The 14,480-nt window shown below is 45.2% G+C and overlaps 1 protein-coding gene across 2 annotated transcripts in view; it reads right to left on the minus strand.

Annotated features, from left to right (window-relative positions):
- Positions 1-14,480, minus strand: part of AK5 (adenylate kinase 5) — a 287,532-nt gene that overhangs the window by 12,875 nt on the left and 260,177 nt on the right. For both annotated transcript variants that reach the window (XM_007978238.3, XM_007978240.3), the window contains exon 13: positions 11,283-11,474. In XM_007978238.3, coding sequence (XP_007976429.1) covers positions 11,283-11,474 — 192 coding nt within the window. The remainder of the gene's footprint in view (positions 1-11,282; positions 11,475-14,480) is intronic.

Consider the following 14,480-nt stretch of genomic DNA (forward strand, 5'->3'; position numbering starts at 1 on the left):
TGAATGAATGAATGAATGAATGAATGAATGAATAGATTCAAAGTCCTTTACTGCTTGCTTCAATCTTGCTCTTTAGTCTCATCTGTCACGACTTTAATTCATCTGTTTGGCACTTCATCTGGGCCAGCATTCCTGGCTCTTTCACGAGTCAGTGACTTTGTTTCCTCTTCTCCATCTGGCTTGAGTTTCTCTTCATCCTTTAGGACCCAGCTCAAATGTCCTCTTTTCTCTGAAGCCTTTACTTACCTCCCCAGGCCTGAGCTCTGTGCTCCTAAAGGCCTGAAGCATTCTGTAGATCCCATTACGGCACCTACCACTTCGCTGGGGTTTCATGTGTCACAGAGTTTCACAAGTCTGTTTTGTTTTGTTTTGTGTAGAGACGGAGTCTCATGCTGTCGTTCAGGCTGGAGCGCAGTGGTGCGATCTCAGTTTACTGCAACCTCTGCCTCATGGGTTCAAACAATTCTTGTGCCTCAGCCTCCTCCCGAGCAGCTGGGATTACAGATGCACACCACCACACCCATCTAATTTTTGTATTTTTAGTAGAGAGGGAGTTTCATCATGTTGGCCAGACTGGTCGTGGACTCCTGACCTCAAGTGATCTGCCCTCCTCAGCCTCCCTAAGTGCTGGGATTACAAGCACATGTCTTTTCCTATGAATTCCCAGCATTAAGTGGCATGCCTTGGACCTTAGAGATGCCCAGTAAATGTCTGCTGAGCATGTCAAAGATTTTACATAGAATAGCGCCAATTCTTTGCTGGTAGAATTCATGTCAGTGACTCCAGGAGGGGTTCTGAGTTAAAGTGGACCTTAGTGAAGGGGGTGCCGTAAGATGGGCAAAGGCAAAATCTGTTATGTGATTATAACAACCACAGAGGAAGAAATCAAGAATGTGTACAGATGAGTCAAAAGGGCCTGGAATTCTCTTCTGCTTGCTGTTTGGGGAGGAGACACGCATGCAGCAAGCACAACTCATTTCAGCAGGACCGCAGGGGTGCAAACGGTATTGCACTGAATCAAAAGGTCTTTGCAGGAGTCTGGTGAAGGTCTGACAATCAGGAAGGAAAGGGGGTGGAGAGAAGACTATTTTAAGCACAGTCATAAAGAAAAAGTCTCTTAAGTCTTTCAGAACCAGATGGAAGATTTATGCTTCATTTGTCAAGTGAGAGGACAGAACCTTAGGGTTCCCCTACGTCACTCTCTCCTTCGGGCAGACCTTTCTCTTCACCGCACCAGCAGGAGGGAGGGCTGTATCTAAATCTAGGTTTCTAGTTGTCATCCAAGGCAGGCCCAGATGAAATGCAGGGACGCCTCAGACTTGAAACTGATAAGCATCCCCAGCGAAGGTGGGGCACTGATAATGGAGGGCAAGCAGCAAGGAGCTGGGAAATTCCGAAGCGTAGTTACACTTCAAAGAACTCTTCCCAGGGCAACATGGAGAGCCAGGGGAGTAGAAATGAATGGGTTAAAAGAAATCAGCCTCTGCTTAAAATAGCTCAGCAGTCTGTCCTACTAGAAAAAAATCTAAGTAAGCATGTCTTTTCACCACATAGTTGTTAGTAGTAGACAAAAACAACCAAACTAAACTAGAAACAACCTAGTTCAATAAACTATAGAACATCTATATTGTGGCATATTATACAGCTATGAAAAAGAAAACAAAATTGTGATGTGTTGACCTGGCGGTGTTTTGCAGAAATGTGTACAGCTTGGTAGTATTTGCATGAAATCACATCCACCATCATGGTTGTGTGTGCGTGTGTCTGTAGTAAACAGTTTGATTTCAGAGAGAAAGAATGAGGGGCTGGGGGAAAGAAGAGAAGAAAGAGAGAAAGAGAACAGGAGGAGGAGGAAAAGGAGGAAGGGAGGAGAGGTGGAAAGATACACAATAAGCTGTTCACATTGGTTATTTGAGGGAAGCAAGGTTGTGAGGAGCATTGTGAATTGTGTGTGTGTGTGTATATATAGTCATGCACCGATAACAATGTTTTGGTCAATGACAGACTGCTTATACAATGGCAGTCTCATGAGATTATAATGAAGCTGAAACATTTCCAGCGCCTTGTGATGTGGTAGCCATCAATGTCAGAGCACAATGGATTACTCATGTGTTTGTGGTGATGCTGGTGTAAAGAAATCCACTGTGCTGCTGGTGTTGTAAAAGTATAGCACGTACAATTATGTAAAGTACACAGTGCTTGATAATGATGATAAACGACTATGTTACTGGTTTATGTATTTCCTATATTATACTTTCAATTATTATTTCAGTGTGCATTTTTTCTTCTTGTTAAAAAAGAGCTAACTGTCAAACAGCCTCAGGCAGGTCCTTCAGGAATGTTCCAGAAAAAGGCCTTGTTATCAAAGCAGGTGACAGCTGCAGGCATGTTACTGCCCTGAAGACCTTCCAGTGGGCAAGATACGGAGGTAAAGACAGTGGCATGATGATTCTAACCCCGTGTAGGCAGGCCTAGGTGAATGTGTGTGTCTCCATCTGAGTTTTTAAGAAAAAAAAAAGCTTAAAAAGTAAAAAAAGATTTTTTTAAATAGGAAAAACCTTGTAGAATAAGGATATAAAGCAAAAAATACTTTTGTACGTCTGTACAATGTGTTTGTGTTTTAAGCTAAGTTCTATGAAACAGTCAAAAAGTGAAAAAATTTTAAAAGCTTATAAAGTAAAAAGGTTATAGTAAGCCAAAGTTAATTTATTATTGAAGAAAAATATTTTATAAATGTAGCATAGCCTAAGTATACAGTGTTTATAAAGCCTACAGTAGTATACAGCAATGCCCTAGGCCTTCACGTTCATTCAATGACTCATCCAGAGCACCTGCCAGTCCTGAAAGTTCGATTCATGGTAAACACTCTATACAGCAAGTTTACCACTGACATTTTTTATTCTGTATTTTTACTGCATCTTTGCATATTTCGATATGTTTAGATACACAAATGGTTACCATTGTGTTACAATCGCCATGGTATTCAATACAGTGACAGGCTGTAGTGTGTAGTGAGCTATACCATCTAGGTTTCTGTAAGTACACTCTCTGATGTTTGCGCAACGACAAAATTGCCTAATGATGCATTTCTCAGATCACACCCTACTGTTAAGTGATGCATGACTCTGTGTGTGTGTGTGTACTCGCACATACACACATAAATATATACAGTCTACTCTCTGTATCCACAGTTCTGCACCTGCAGATTCAACTAACCAGAGATCAAAAATATTCCCTCCATCGACCCTGCTCCTACCTTGTATGGAATCTGGTCAGCATCCCGATACAGCTTCCCAGCTTCCTACTAAAATGCTTGTGAAGACCCTCCAAAATGAGAATAGTCACAAGAATTCTGAAAACTTGGACTGCTTGCTATTACCAGGGGTTCATGTCTGTGGTCCCAGCTACTTGGGAGGCTGAAGTGGGAGGATTACTTGGGCCCAGGGAAGTTGAGGCTGCAGTGAGCCGTAATTGCACCACTGCAAACCTGACTGGGCAACACAGAGAGACCCTGTCTCAAAACAAACAACCAAAAAACCAATAGAGCTATGTTTATTGACTTTTGGTAGAAAAATACTTATTATGACTTAAATTATGTCCAGTGAAACTGTCATTTGTGCGTGAAGCCACTATAATGGCATTCTCAGATATTCACTGAGAAATTGAACTAAAAATTAGTTACTTTAGCCAACTGAAAGAAGAATCAAAATTAAGAATTTGATACAGAGAACTCAAGGCATAAAAGTAATTTTGGGTTTTCCTTTACTTGTGTTAGACTCCAAACTTGGGAATCCAGTAGATTTTGCAACCAGGCAGTGAAATGTGACCTTATGGTACCTTCTGCTTCCACTTTCCTCAGTAATACCAGAAACTGCAGGAACTTCTCACTCTTCGTGCCTCAATTCATAGGGCTTCTCCTGACAGCATGGTGACCAGAACAATGAGGACCATTGCATTTCAGGATCTAATGGAAACGGTCAAACTATTTACAAAGTTGAGACATCGCAGCAGCAGAATCACTGAGGAAAAAAGCTTATTATCTCCTCTACAAAAGCAGAGTTGCCAAGGAACTTGATTTTCTGTGTCTGTAAAACTCATGTTTAATGAGTCACTGGGCTTTTTATTTTTTTAATCAGTTAACAGTAGCAAACAACGCAGGGACAGATATAGTCTGTTATCAGACCTTCTTCATCTATGGCCTGGGGTGTTTCTGCGCTAATTATGCCATGAACAAAATGTACATAAAAAATGGAAAAAAAATGTAAGGAAATATAACGTTCATTGGTGATTATCTTCGGGTGGAAGAATTCTGAATAATTTTAATGTTTACCTTTATATTCTTAAATTTTCTAGTTTGTTTCTTTTTTAAACAATGTGTAGTTGTTACTCGTATACTTAGTTAAAAAAGAGGCTTTAAATATCATTTGATACAATTCTGCCTGTGCCACTTGAGATAGCTGTTTCTGTGGTTTCTCTCAGCTCACAACAAGCCCTTCTCTCTGGGTATTCCTTGTCCTCCATCTGCTTCACAGGGAAGAGTCCCAGGTAACCATGTTTATGTCAGTCGGGTCCTAATTCACATGCTACCTCCTCAGACTTTCCAAACAGCTGCCCGCAGTGCTCACTCCCAGCAATGCATTCTGTTTTGTTTTATCCACAGAACTCGTTAGTGGTTGCTTTATTTTCTTGTATACTGTTTGGCTCTTTTTCGTTATCTTTTTTTTTTTTTTGAGACCGAGTCTCGCTTTGTCACCCAGGCCAGAGTACAGTGGCGTGATTTTGGCTTACTGCAAACTCCGCCTCCCTGGTTCAAGCAATTCTCATGCCTCAGCCTCCCCAGTAGCTGGGATTACAGATGTGCACCACCACATCCAGCTATTTTTTGTATTTTTAGTAGAGACAGGGTTTTGCCATGTTGCCAGGCTAGTCTCGAACTCCTGGCCTCAAGTGATCCACCTGCCTTGGCCTCCCAAGGGCTGGGATTACAGGCGTGAGCCACCGTGCGTGGCCTGTTTTTCTCTTTTCAGTGAGGGGCTTTGTCACGTTGACTGCTGTGTCCCCAGCACCAAGTGTCGGGTCCCAAACATACCATATGCACTCAGTAAAGTACAGAACACAGGAAAAAGTTCCCCCGTGACTCCAGCTGCCTGTCTATAGCTAAGAGGGCCAAGAAGACCCTGAGCAAAGCAAGGCCGACCACATCATTTCTCTCAGGAATCTGGAACTGGGAATCACAGTGCCGTGGTAACGTACAAATGCGAAAGCTGTCAGGTGGGCATATTCTGGCTTGTAGGCCAGAGAAAGAAAGAAAAAAAAAACTGGCTTAGAAAGGCGTTTGTGAAGCAGTGGGGAGCACTGGGAGCTTTTTAGACCTGATCCCACGCGCCCTCTGGAGCCTTCTGTGCCTCAGTCTTGAGTCTTCTAACTTTATAAAAGTTCTGCGTTTCAGGTTAGGCCAGCAGGAGTTGGCACTTGTTACCTACAACCATGGAGTCTGGCTCAGTATTACCTACAATCACAATCATGTTTTAAAAATTCACAGCAAAAAGGTATGGTGGAAACGCTCCAAAATGTTTGCCACTGAGTGGTGGGACTACCCAGTTTTCTATATTTTCTTTGTTTCTTTTTTTCTTTTTTTGGAAACAGGATCTCGCCAGGCGAGTGCAGTGGCACCATCTTGGTTCCCTGTAGCCTCGACCTCCTGGGCTCAAATCATCCTCCCACCTTAGTCCCCTGAGTGGTTGTGACCACAGATGTGTTCCACCATGCCCGGCTAACTTTTGTATTTTTGTAGAAATGGGTTTTGCCACATTGCCCAGGATAGTCAAGAACTCCTAGGCTCCTGGCTGGGCGTGGTGGCTCATGCCTGTAATCCCAGCACTTTGGGAGGCCAAGGCGGGCGGATCACGAGGTCGGGAGTTCGAGACCAGCCTGGCCAACATAGTGAAACCCCGTCTCTACTAAAAATACAAAAAATTAGCCAGGCATGATGGTGGGTGCCTGTAATCCTAGCTACTCATGAGGCTGAGGCAGGAGAATGACTTGAACCCGGGAGGCGGAGGTTGTAGTGAGCCAAGATTACGCCATCACACTCCAGCCTGGGCGACAGAGCGAGACTCTGTCTCATGAAAACAAAAAACAAAACAAAAAAAATGGACTCCTAGGCTCCAGTGACCCACACTTGCCTTGGTTTTTCAAACTGCTGTCATTATAGACATGTGCCACCACACCTGACCAGTTTTCTATATTTTATAAAGCAAGTATGTGTTACTTTTATAATAATAGACTTGGTAAATTCTAGTAGATCGTGTTCTATCCACTTTAGGAAGAAGAACTGAGAGGTGAAGCAGTGAAATGACTCACCAAAATTGATGAAAGTGTGCCTGGGGCTTTCTGATGCACAGGCCCATATTCTGCCCCCCGCCCCCCAGGGGGTCTTTGGCTAGTAACTGTGCTTTTCATCCCCAAATGCTACATTTCAGTCATTTATGCCATAATAAATTATCTCACTAAGGTGAAAGAAAACTTCTTATAGGCTAACTCTAGTCAGTCGGGGGTGATGGTCCATCCTGCTGTGTTGAGTTAGTTTCTGAGGCAGTGTTCAGACTTGGTAGAAAGTGCCATGACTGGCGAACGCTGCCTGGCCCCAGTGCAGGGAGGTGGGGGATGGAATGGAGGAAAGTTCTGTTTGAATTCTTTCTTGGATACAGGGCGAAGCTCTGCTTTCTGAGAGGGAGGAAAGCAGGCAGAAAGGGGTACACCGGTATCACGTATACTTCCATCTCTGGTGGACATGTTATAAGAAATTCTAACTTTATTTTACAAGGATGGCATTATGACGACATAAAGAATAAGGGAGTAGCTGTACACATTCTGCTTTGCTTTAAAAATTCTCTTTGTTCAAAACTTTGTTGCACTTTCTTTAGCTAGCTGGTGGCCACAGGGCTGACTGTCATGGGGCGGGGGACACAGGTGTCAGCTGATGGGTTCAGTGTCAGCATTGCTGGGTAGAGGCCTGAGGGGGGTGCTTCTGGCCTATTTGTGGGCTGCATGAGTTGGCCCACCCCGTGGCTTTCATTCCTAAATAAATCTCACAGAACTGCTGATTCGTCTCACTTGCTTTCTTGAAGTGCATTCACCAGCCCCACCTAGTTTTAAGAAAGCTCCTTAAGTGACCCAGAGGTCCTCCTGGGTGAGCAGCCCTGTCTTGGATCCAGTAAAATAACAGGGAGGAGGGGCAAACAGTCCAAACAGCATCACAGGAGCAGGCCACAAGCTGTTACTTAGAAACCAAGGGATATTAAGCTGATGCAAGAGGACTGGGCAAAAACCCAGAGGCCAGACAAAGAACGGGCCAGCGGCTTTCTCCCTCTCCAGTGGCAAACAATCCCATCCCCTCCCCTGCTTCTCCTGCAGTCCCCCCTGTGTCGTCCTAGCTGCTGGCAAACCCCACGGGTACCTGCAGACAAATCTCTGCTTCCCGGGCCCAGCACACACTGTCTCTATGCTGGGTGTGTAGGGGGGACTGTTCATCTTTGCAGCTGTGTGGGTAGGGGATGGCCCTGGGCAGAGGCAGTGGGACGAAGCAGCCTCCCTGAGGCTCTCGGAGTCCTGAAGGCAGGAGCTCATGTTGCTCTGCAGTCCGGGCTGGAGAGGTTTTACATATTTGTGCAGTGGATCATAATGTTACCTCACCACGTACCCAGCTGCCAGCATCTCCAAAATGCAGGGGAAGTTAAAGAGATGAGCCAAAGGGGACTGCAAACCTCTTTTCCAACATTAAATAAAATTTGTAGGAGGCCATTGGTTTGGACTAGGCTCCTGTTCTGGGCCCAACAGACCAAACCAACCAACGTGGAGTCATCCGTGCTAAATGAAACAAACAACTTGGGTGTACACACTGTAACAGATGGCTGAGTTTTGGTAGTTACAGCAGCTGAGCGTAAGTCAGTGGTAGGTGGCCAGCTGATTCACGTAAGGCTGTAACTAATTAACCTCTGTTCCTCCCTTCTGTTTTCTAAACATAAATATTGCTTGACCATGTGGCTTATTCTTCAAACATTTTTCTGGTCCTGAGGTCTGCCCAATTCTAGAATCATGAATAAAAGCCAACAAAGATCTTTAAATGTGTTGCAATCTGGTCTTTTGGACACCATTAACTTAGCTCTAAGGAAGATTCCAGAAATCAGATTTGTCTGAGAACTCAACCCTGCACTTATGAGCAGTCATTTGTGAGTTTGTAGAATTCGGGTTGGAATAATACAACAGAGAGCTAAGAGGGATTTTCCAACTCTAAAAGTGGTTAAATCCTGAATTAGGAATTTTCCCACCTTTACAAATCTTTATAGTGGAAGAAATAGCTTTCTTTTTTTTTTTTTTATTTTTTGAGACAGGGATGCTCTCTGTCACCCAGGATGGAGTGCAGTGGTGCGATTTCGGCCCACTGCAGCCTCTTTCTCCTGGGTTCAAGTGATTCTTCTGCCTTAGCATCCTGAGTAGCTGGGATTACAGGCAAGCACCACCACACCAGGATTTTTTTTTTTTTTTTTTTTTTTTTAGATGGAGTGCAGTGGTGCCATCTCAGCTCACTGCAACCTCCGCCTCCTGGATTCAAGTGATTCTCCTGCCTCAGCCTCCCAAGTAGCTGAGATTACAGGCATGCACCACCGTGCCTGGCTAATTTTTGTATTTTTAGTAGAGATGGGGTTTCACCATACTGGCCAAGCTAGTCTTGACTCCTGGCCTCAAGTGATCAGCCTGCCTTGGCCTCTCAAACTGCTGGGATTACAGGCGTGAGCCACCGTGCCCAGATGGAAGAAATCTTTCTACCTGGGTAACTTCTGTGCATGTTCCAGGCTGCTCAAAAGGCAGAAATCACTAGACAATCTAATTTTGGAAAGGCCTTTGCAGCCCTGAATTCTTAAGACATTGCTCTTATATAATGCACTTTTTGTTTATGTTTTTTGTTTGTTTGAGAGAGAGTCTTGCTCTGTTGCCCAGGCTGGAGTACAGTAGTGCGATCATGGCAAACTGCAGCCTTGACCTCCCAGGCTCAAGTGATCCTCCCATTTTAGTCTCCCAAGTAGCTGAGACCACAGAGATATACCACCACGTCCAGCTAATTTTTGCATTTTTTTGGAGAGACGGTCTTGAAATGTTGCCTAGGCTGGTCTTGAAACTCCTGGACTCCAGTAATCCTCCTGTCTTGGCCTCCCAAAGCACTGGAATAACAGGTGTGAGCCACTGCACTTGGCCCTGTTTTTAAAGATCGAAGTCTTTATTTTAAAAATGTGGCAGTCAGAGGTAACACAAAGTACAACAAATAAGTCTCAGGTGCACATCAAGTCCTATTAATAGGCAGTAGCTGCCTGGGGTGCTGTGTTGACAAACATTCTCAGGCCACATCTGTTTACTGAGAAACAGTGCTGGGATAAACTAGCAATGGCTGCCATGGATGCAGAAGTAGGGGATGATGGCTCTCATGCCACATATTTGACACTCTGAGTTAAACGGAGAGGCATCTTTCAGACTTCTATACCGAGTGTTTCTTAGGATTCTGGAAAGCGGACCAATAACAGAGTTAGAAGGTAAGAATTCATTATCAATGGTTTCCCCCGAAGGAATCAGTAATGTATCTTCCTCAGAGACAAGTTTGTTATTTATTGACGATGTCTCCTATCCTGTGAACAGCAAGAGATCCCACACTCCCTTCTCTGGTTCGAGTCCTCAGGATTTGGTTCCTGGACAAAACTCACTCTGTCATCCTTATGGATTTGTTCCTGGATACTGTTCTAGCCTCTCAGTGGTCTCCTAGCCTTACCTTCTTGCATCCATTCTCCATAAGGATGATGGATTGAGCTTTCTAGATTGAAATCCTGATTATTCCTGCCCCTTTGGTAGTTCCCATCACTCACAGGACACTTATTTGCTCCCACATATGATCCACCTTCATCTAGTCCTTGCTTGCCTCTCCATCTCCATCTCTCATCCCTCTTTTCCTTGGCACTTTATGTCACAGCCTCATGGAGTTACTGGGTTTTCCTGATCTTCTCCACTTGGGGCTTCTCTGGTGTGGCGTGCACCCCCATTTCAGAGACTCAGCCGAGTCCTCCTCAGGGCACCTTCCTGGATCCTCACACTGGAGAAAAGGGCCCTTGCCACACACTCTGTGCTTGCTTTGATCTCGTTGTGTGATCATACGTTTGTCTCTCTCTCCTAGTGAAACCCTAAGCTATGCAAGGATTCAAGAATCTTATTTATTTGCATCCAAACCACTAGTGCAATTGATGGACTATGGGTGCCTGATACATAGTTATGGGATGAGTGGAAGGATGAGAACTGGGCAGTTTTCTCAAATTCATGAAATTGATGGTGAATCAGCACAGAGCTCATGATCAGTAGGTTGATACACTCGTTTCCTCACACTATCTTCATTGTTTTACTTAATTACCTGCTCTCCTGGCCCCATATGCAGCCTCTTCTAAAAATGTTGGTTATCACAAGAAATTGAGGCAAAGGAACCAACAGCCAATTGTGAATGATGTAAAATTATAGAAATTCAAAGCCATTGAATCTTAGCTCTAGTGAATCATCTCACAGTCCAGAGTCAGTGGCAGAGCTTACATCTCATTCATGCCTCCCTCCCTCCCTCCCTCCCTCCCTCCCTTCTCTCCTTCCTCTCTCCCTCTCTCTCTTTTTTTGGGAAAAAGGAGTTGTTTTCAGCAACTATAAGGTCATCTGTGAAAATTATATGACCACCTTTTTATGGTCTATATGATGACAGATACTTAATTTTGATTGAAACAAAAGTGAAGAGTAAGGGATTCATATTTTGGTCCAAATTCTTGTTGTTGTTGTTGTTTTCTTTGAGACAGGGTCTTGCTCTGTTGCCCAGGCTGGAGTGTAGTGGCACAGTCTCAGCTCACTACAGCCTCCACCTCTGGGGCTCAAGCAATCCTCCCACCTCAGCCTCTTGAGTAGCTGGGATGACAGGTATGTGCCACCACACCCAGCTGATTTTTTGTAGAGGCGGGGGTCTCACTATGTTGCTTAGGCTGGTCTTGAACTCCTGGGCTCAAGCAATACACCTGCCTTGACCTCCCACAGTGTTGGGATTACAGGCAAGAGCCACTGTGCTAGGCCTTTAGGCCCCAGTGCTGCAGCTGCGCAGAGTTCTAATTCCCAGATCGCTTAACTAAAATATTCTCAGCTTTTTCTCTTTTCATTAAAAAAAAAAAAAAAGGTAAGTGACTTATTTCAGAGGGGAAAGTGAAGCGACTCGCCTTGTGTAGCTGTGTTTTTGTCTCGTAGTAGGCGATCACGGGGATGGACGCTCGGTAGTAGGCTTCCAGGCGCTTGGCGATGGTCTTGGTGGTGTCGTCCGCAGGCGGGCTGCTCTGGCTCCTTTGGAGAAGGCGGTTGGTCATGGTGTCCGCCGAGCAGTCCATACAGATCACCAAGTGTGGGTCTCCAATCTGGAGAAGGGAGTGGAGCACAACACAGTCAGAAACCTCACTCTGCTGATGTTCTGCAAAGGCCAAGGCCTCTGCTTTTTCCTTTCTTGGTCTTCTGGTTCCCCTCAAGGTCCCAGCATTACACTGTGGTGCAATTGGGACTGGACTCCATAGCTCCCTCTTCTAGGTCAGTTCCCTTCCACACGCTGCCTCAGAGCTGCCTCTCGCCCTCAGCTTTTAGGCCACCTCACGTGATGCAGGGGCACATGTGCCACCCACTGCAGCCACTGTCTGTCTTCTGCACTGAGAAGAAAGGAGTATGTATGTGTGAGGGGGTGTTTCCTCTAATGTGAAGCCTTTGCTGACCACCGGAGGCAGAGCTAATCACTTCTCCTAGAAGCCACCATGATATCTTATAACAGCCACAGGTGGCATTCTGTGGCTGTGCCTGTACTGTGTCAGGGGAGTGGGGCATAATGCTTGAGCACACAGAGGCTGGAGTGAGGCTGCTTAGGGTCAAACCCTGGTGTCATGGCTTGTCTCCAGGATGGGCTCCATCAATTCGTTATCTCGCTTTACTCGTAAGCTACTCTCCCACTGAGACACAGAAACACCTTGAATCTGACCTGTAACTGTTTTGACCAACAGACTATAGCGGAAACAATGTCCATGCTTTTAGAGTCCAGGTCACAAGAAATCCTGCAGTTTCTGTCTGGTTTTGTGGAACACTCGCTGCAGCGGGAAGTCCGCTGCCACCTAAGACGTCCAACTATCCTGAGACTGCCAGTCTGAGAGGAAGGCCAAGTTAGCCATGTGGAGAGGCCATGTGGATGCAGATGCCCACCAGCCCCCAACTGTTTTAGACATCCCAGCCCTGGCTGCAGACATGGATCTCAGCCCCGGCCACTTTCTGAGTGCAACTGCATAAGGAACCCCAAGTGAGAACCAGCCCACTGAGCCCCATAACCTCCAGAACCATGAGAGATAATAACAAACTGTTGTTTAGTTTGTATTTTATTTTGTAAGAGATGGGGTTTCGCTCTGATGCCCAGGCTGGAGTGCGATGGCTATTCACAGGCATAATTATAGTGCACTATACAGTCTTGAACTCCTGGACTCAAGTGATCCTCTTGCCTCAGCCTCCGGAGTAGCTGGGGCTACACACACATGCCACTGGGCCAGGCTTACATATTGTTCAACTGACTTCCTCATTAACTAGAAGTCTGACTCCACTTCTCTGCATCTGAGTTTTCTCATTCATACAATGAGGATGATCATGGGATTTCTGTGAGGATGAAATAAAATTAAATAAGGTAATGTACGTATGCTCCTTGGCATACGGCAGACACTAACGATTCACTATTACGTTTATTTCCTCTATGAGGCTTAGGTTCCCCGGGTGCAGGGATTAAGAATTCTCCGCTCCTAGTCCCAAGTCTTGCACACAGTAGGTGATGAAGAAATGTTTTAATGAATGAATGATGGTGGTATGATCTGTGGTATGAGTCTCCCATCTCCATATCCTTCTCTTAAATGTTCTTTTGTCTCTGGGACGTGCTTACTTTGCATCCTCCTCCAACCCTGGATCAAAGGAAACCATTACTCCCTGTGACCTTGCCACATTCGAGCTGTGAGTAAATGAAGGCTTGCCACCACTGTAGAAAGTGTGTGGGGTGGCATGAGAACAAAGTTCAGTCAAGAAGAGGATGTTTAGGCAACACGGAGAACTCACAACATCGTGAGTTGCCAGACAGTGTTGGTCAAGCATATATCTACCTCCTCTGAGGGGTGTACTTTAAGGAACAGAGTGGAAACACTCTCCAAAATCTACAACAGTGCAATAAACTTCTGGAATAGGTCATGCGACTCTTCTGTCTGTATCAATTGGAAGGAAAAAAAAGAAGAGCATTTGTGCAGCAAGAAAGGCTGGGTGAGGGTTTAGGGAAAAAATGACCATTGTTCACCAGCAGAGGGCGAGCTTGGGAGGCGGCTTAATGTTCTCCCTGAAACAACTTCGGGTTAGGGTTGCATGAGGCAGCCAGGCGATTTTTCCAGTTGTGGGGTCATTTTCAGGCCACTCGTGGGGACAGGAAAGATAATTCAGGGACACAGGTACAGAGATTATGTGTCACTGAGCAGGAGCCGGCAACAAATGACCTTTTAGACCAAAATAAGCACCAAAGGGGCAGAGAGGTAGCTTTTTCTTCCACACTGGTGTGGAAAGTGTGGCCCCTGGACCAGCACCATGTCTTGGAAGCCTGTTAGAAATGCAGACTCTCAGGCATAACATGCGACCTGCTGAAGCAGAATCTGTTTTTTTTTTTTTTTTTTTTTTTTGCGACAGAGTCTGTCTCTGTAGCGCAGGCTGGAGTGCAGTGATGTGATCACTGCAACCTCTGCCTCCCAGGTTCAAGCAATCCTCCTGTCTTAGCCTCCCAAGTAGCTGGGATTACAGGTGTGCGCCACCACACTGGGTTAATTTTTGTATTTTTAGTAGAGACAGGGTTTCACCATGACGGCCAGGCTGGTCAAGAACTGACCTCAAGAGATCCTCCCACCTCAGTTTCCCAAAGTACTGGGGTTACAGGTATGAGCCACCGCGCCCAGCTTAGAGTCTGCCTCTTAACAAGATCCCTCGCTGAGTCTTCACAACATCATAGTTTGATAAGCTACTCTGCCAAGCCATTTTCCTGTGCCAAAACTAGGGGGTTTGACCTAAACTCTCTCTCCTGGAATCAGCACTCTCTTCCTATATAAAAAGCTATTGATCAGTTATTCTATTTGGAAGTGACCTGAACCATTTGATTTTAATACCTCAATTTTTTGAAATGTTTGAATGAGATACCATTTAATTTTTTTTTCAAAATGCTTTGCTATGTATCATTAGGAAGTCCCTTGGAGTAGCTGTCTGGCTCCCAGCTCCGCTCTGTTATCACCGGACTGTGGTTAGTCTTCAACAGCAAGTAAGCTGGCAAGCAGAGGTGGCTGAATGAATCAGAGACTTCGGGACATTGGCCTGCCCCCAAC

Source organism: Chlorocebus sabaeus, chromosome 20 (assembly GCF_047675955.1).
Source record: "Chlorocebus sabaeus isolate Y175 chromosome 20, mChlSab1.0.hap1, whole genome shotgun sequence".
Lineage (NCBI taxonomy): Eukaryota > Metazoa > Chordata > Mammalia > Primates > Cercopithecidae > Chlorocebus > Chlorocebus sabaeus.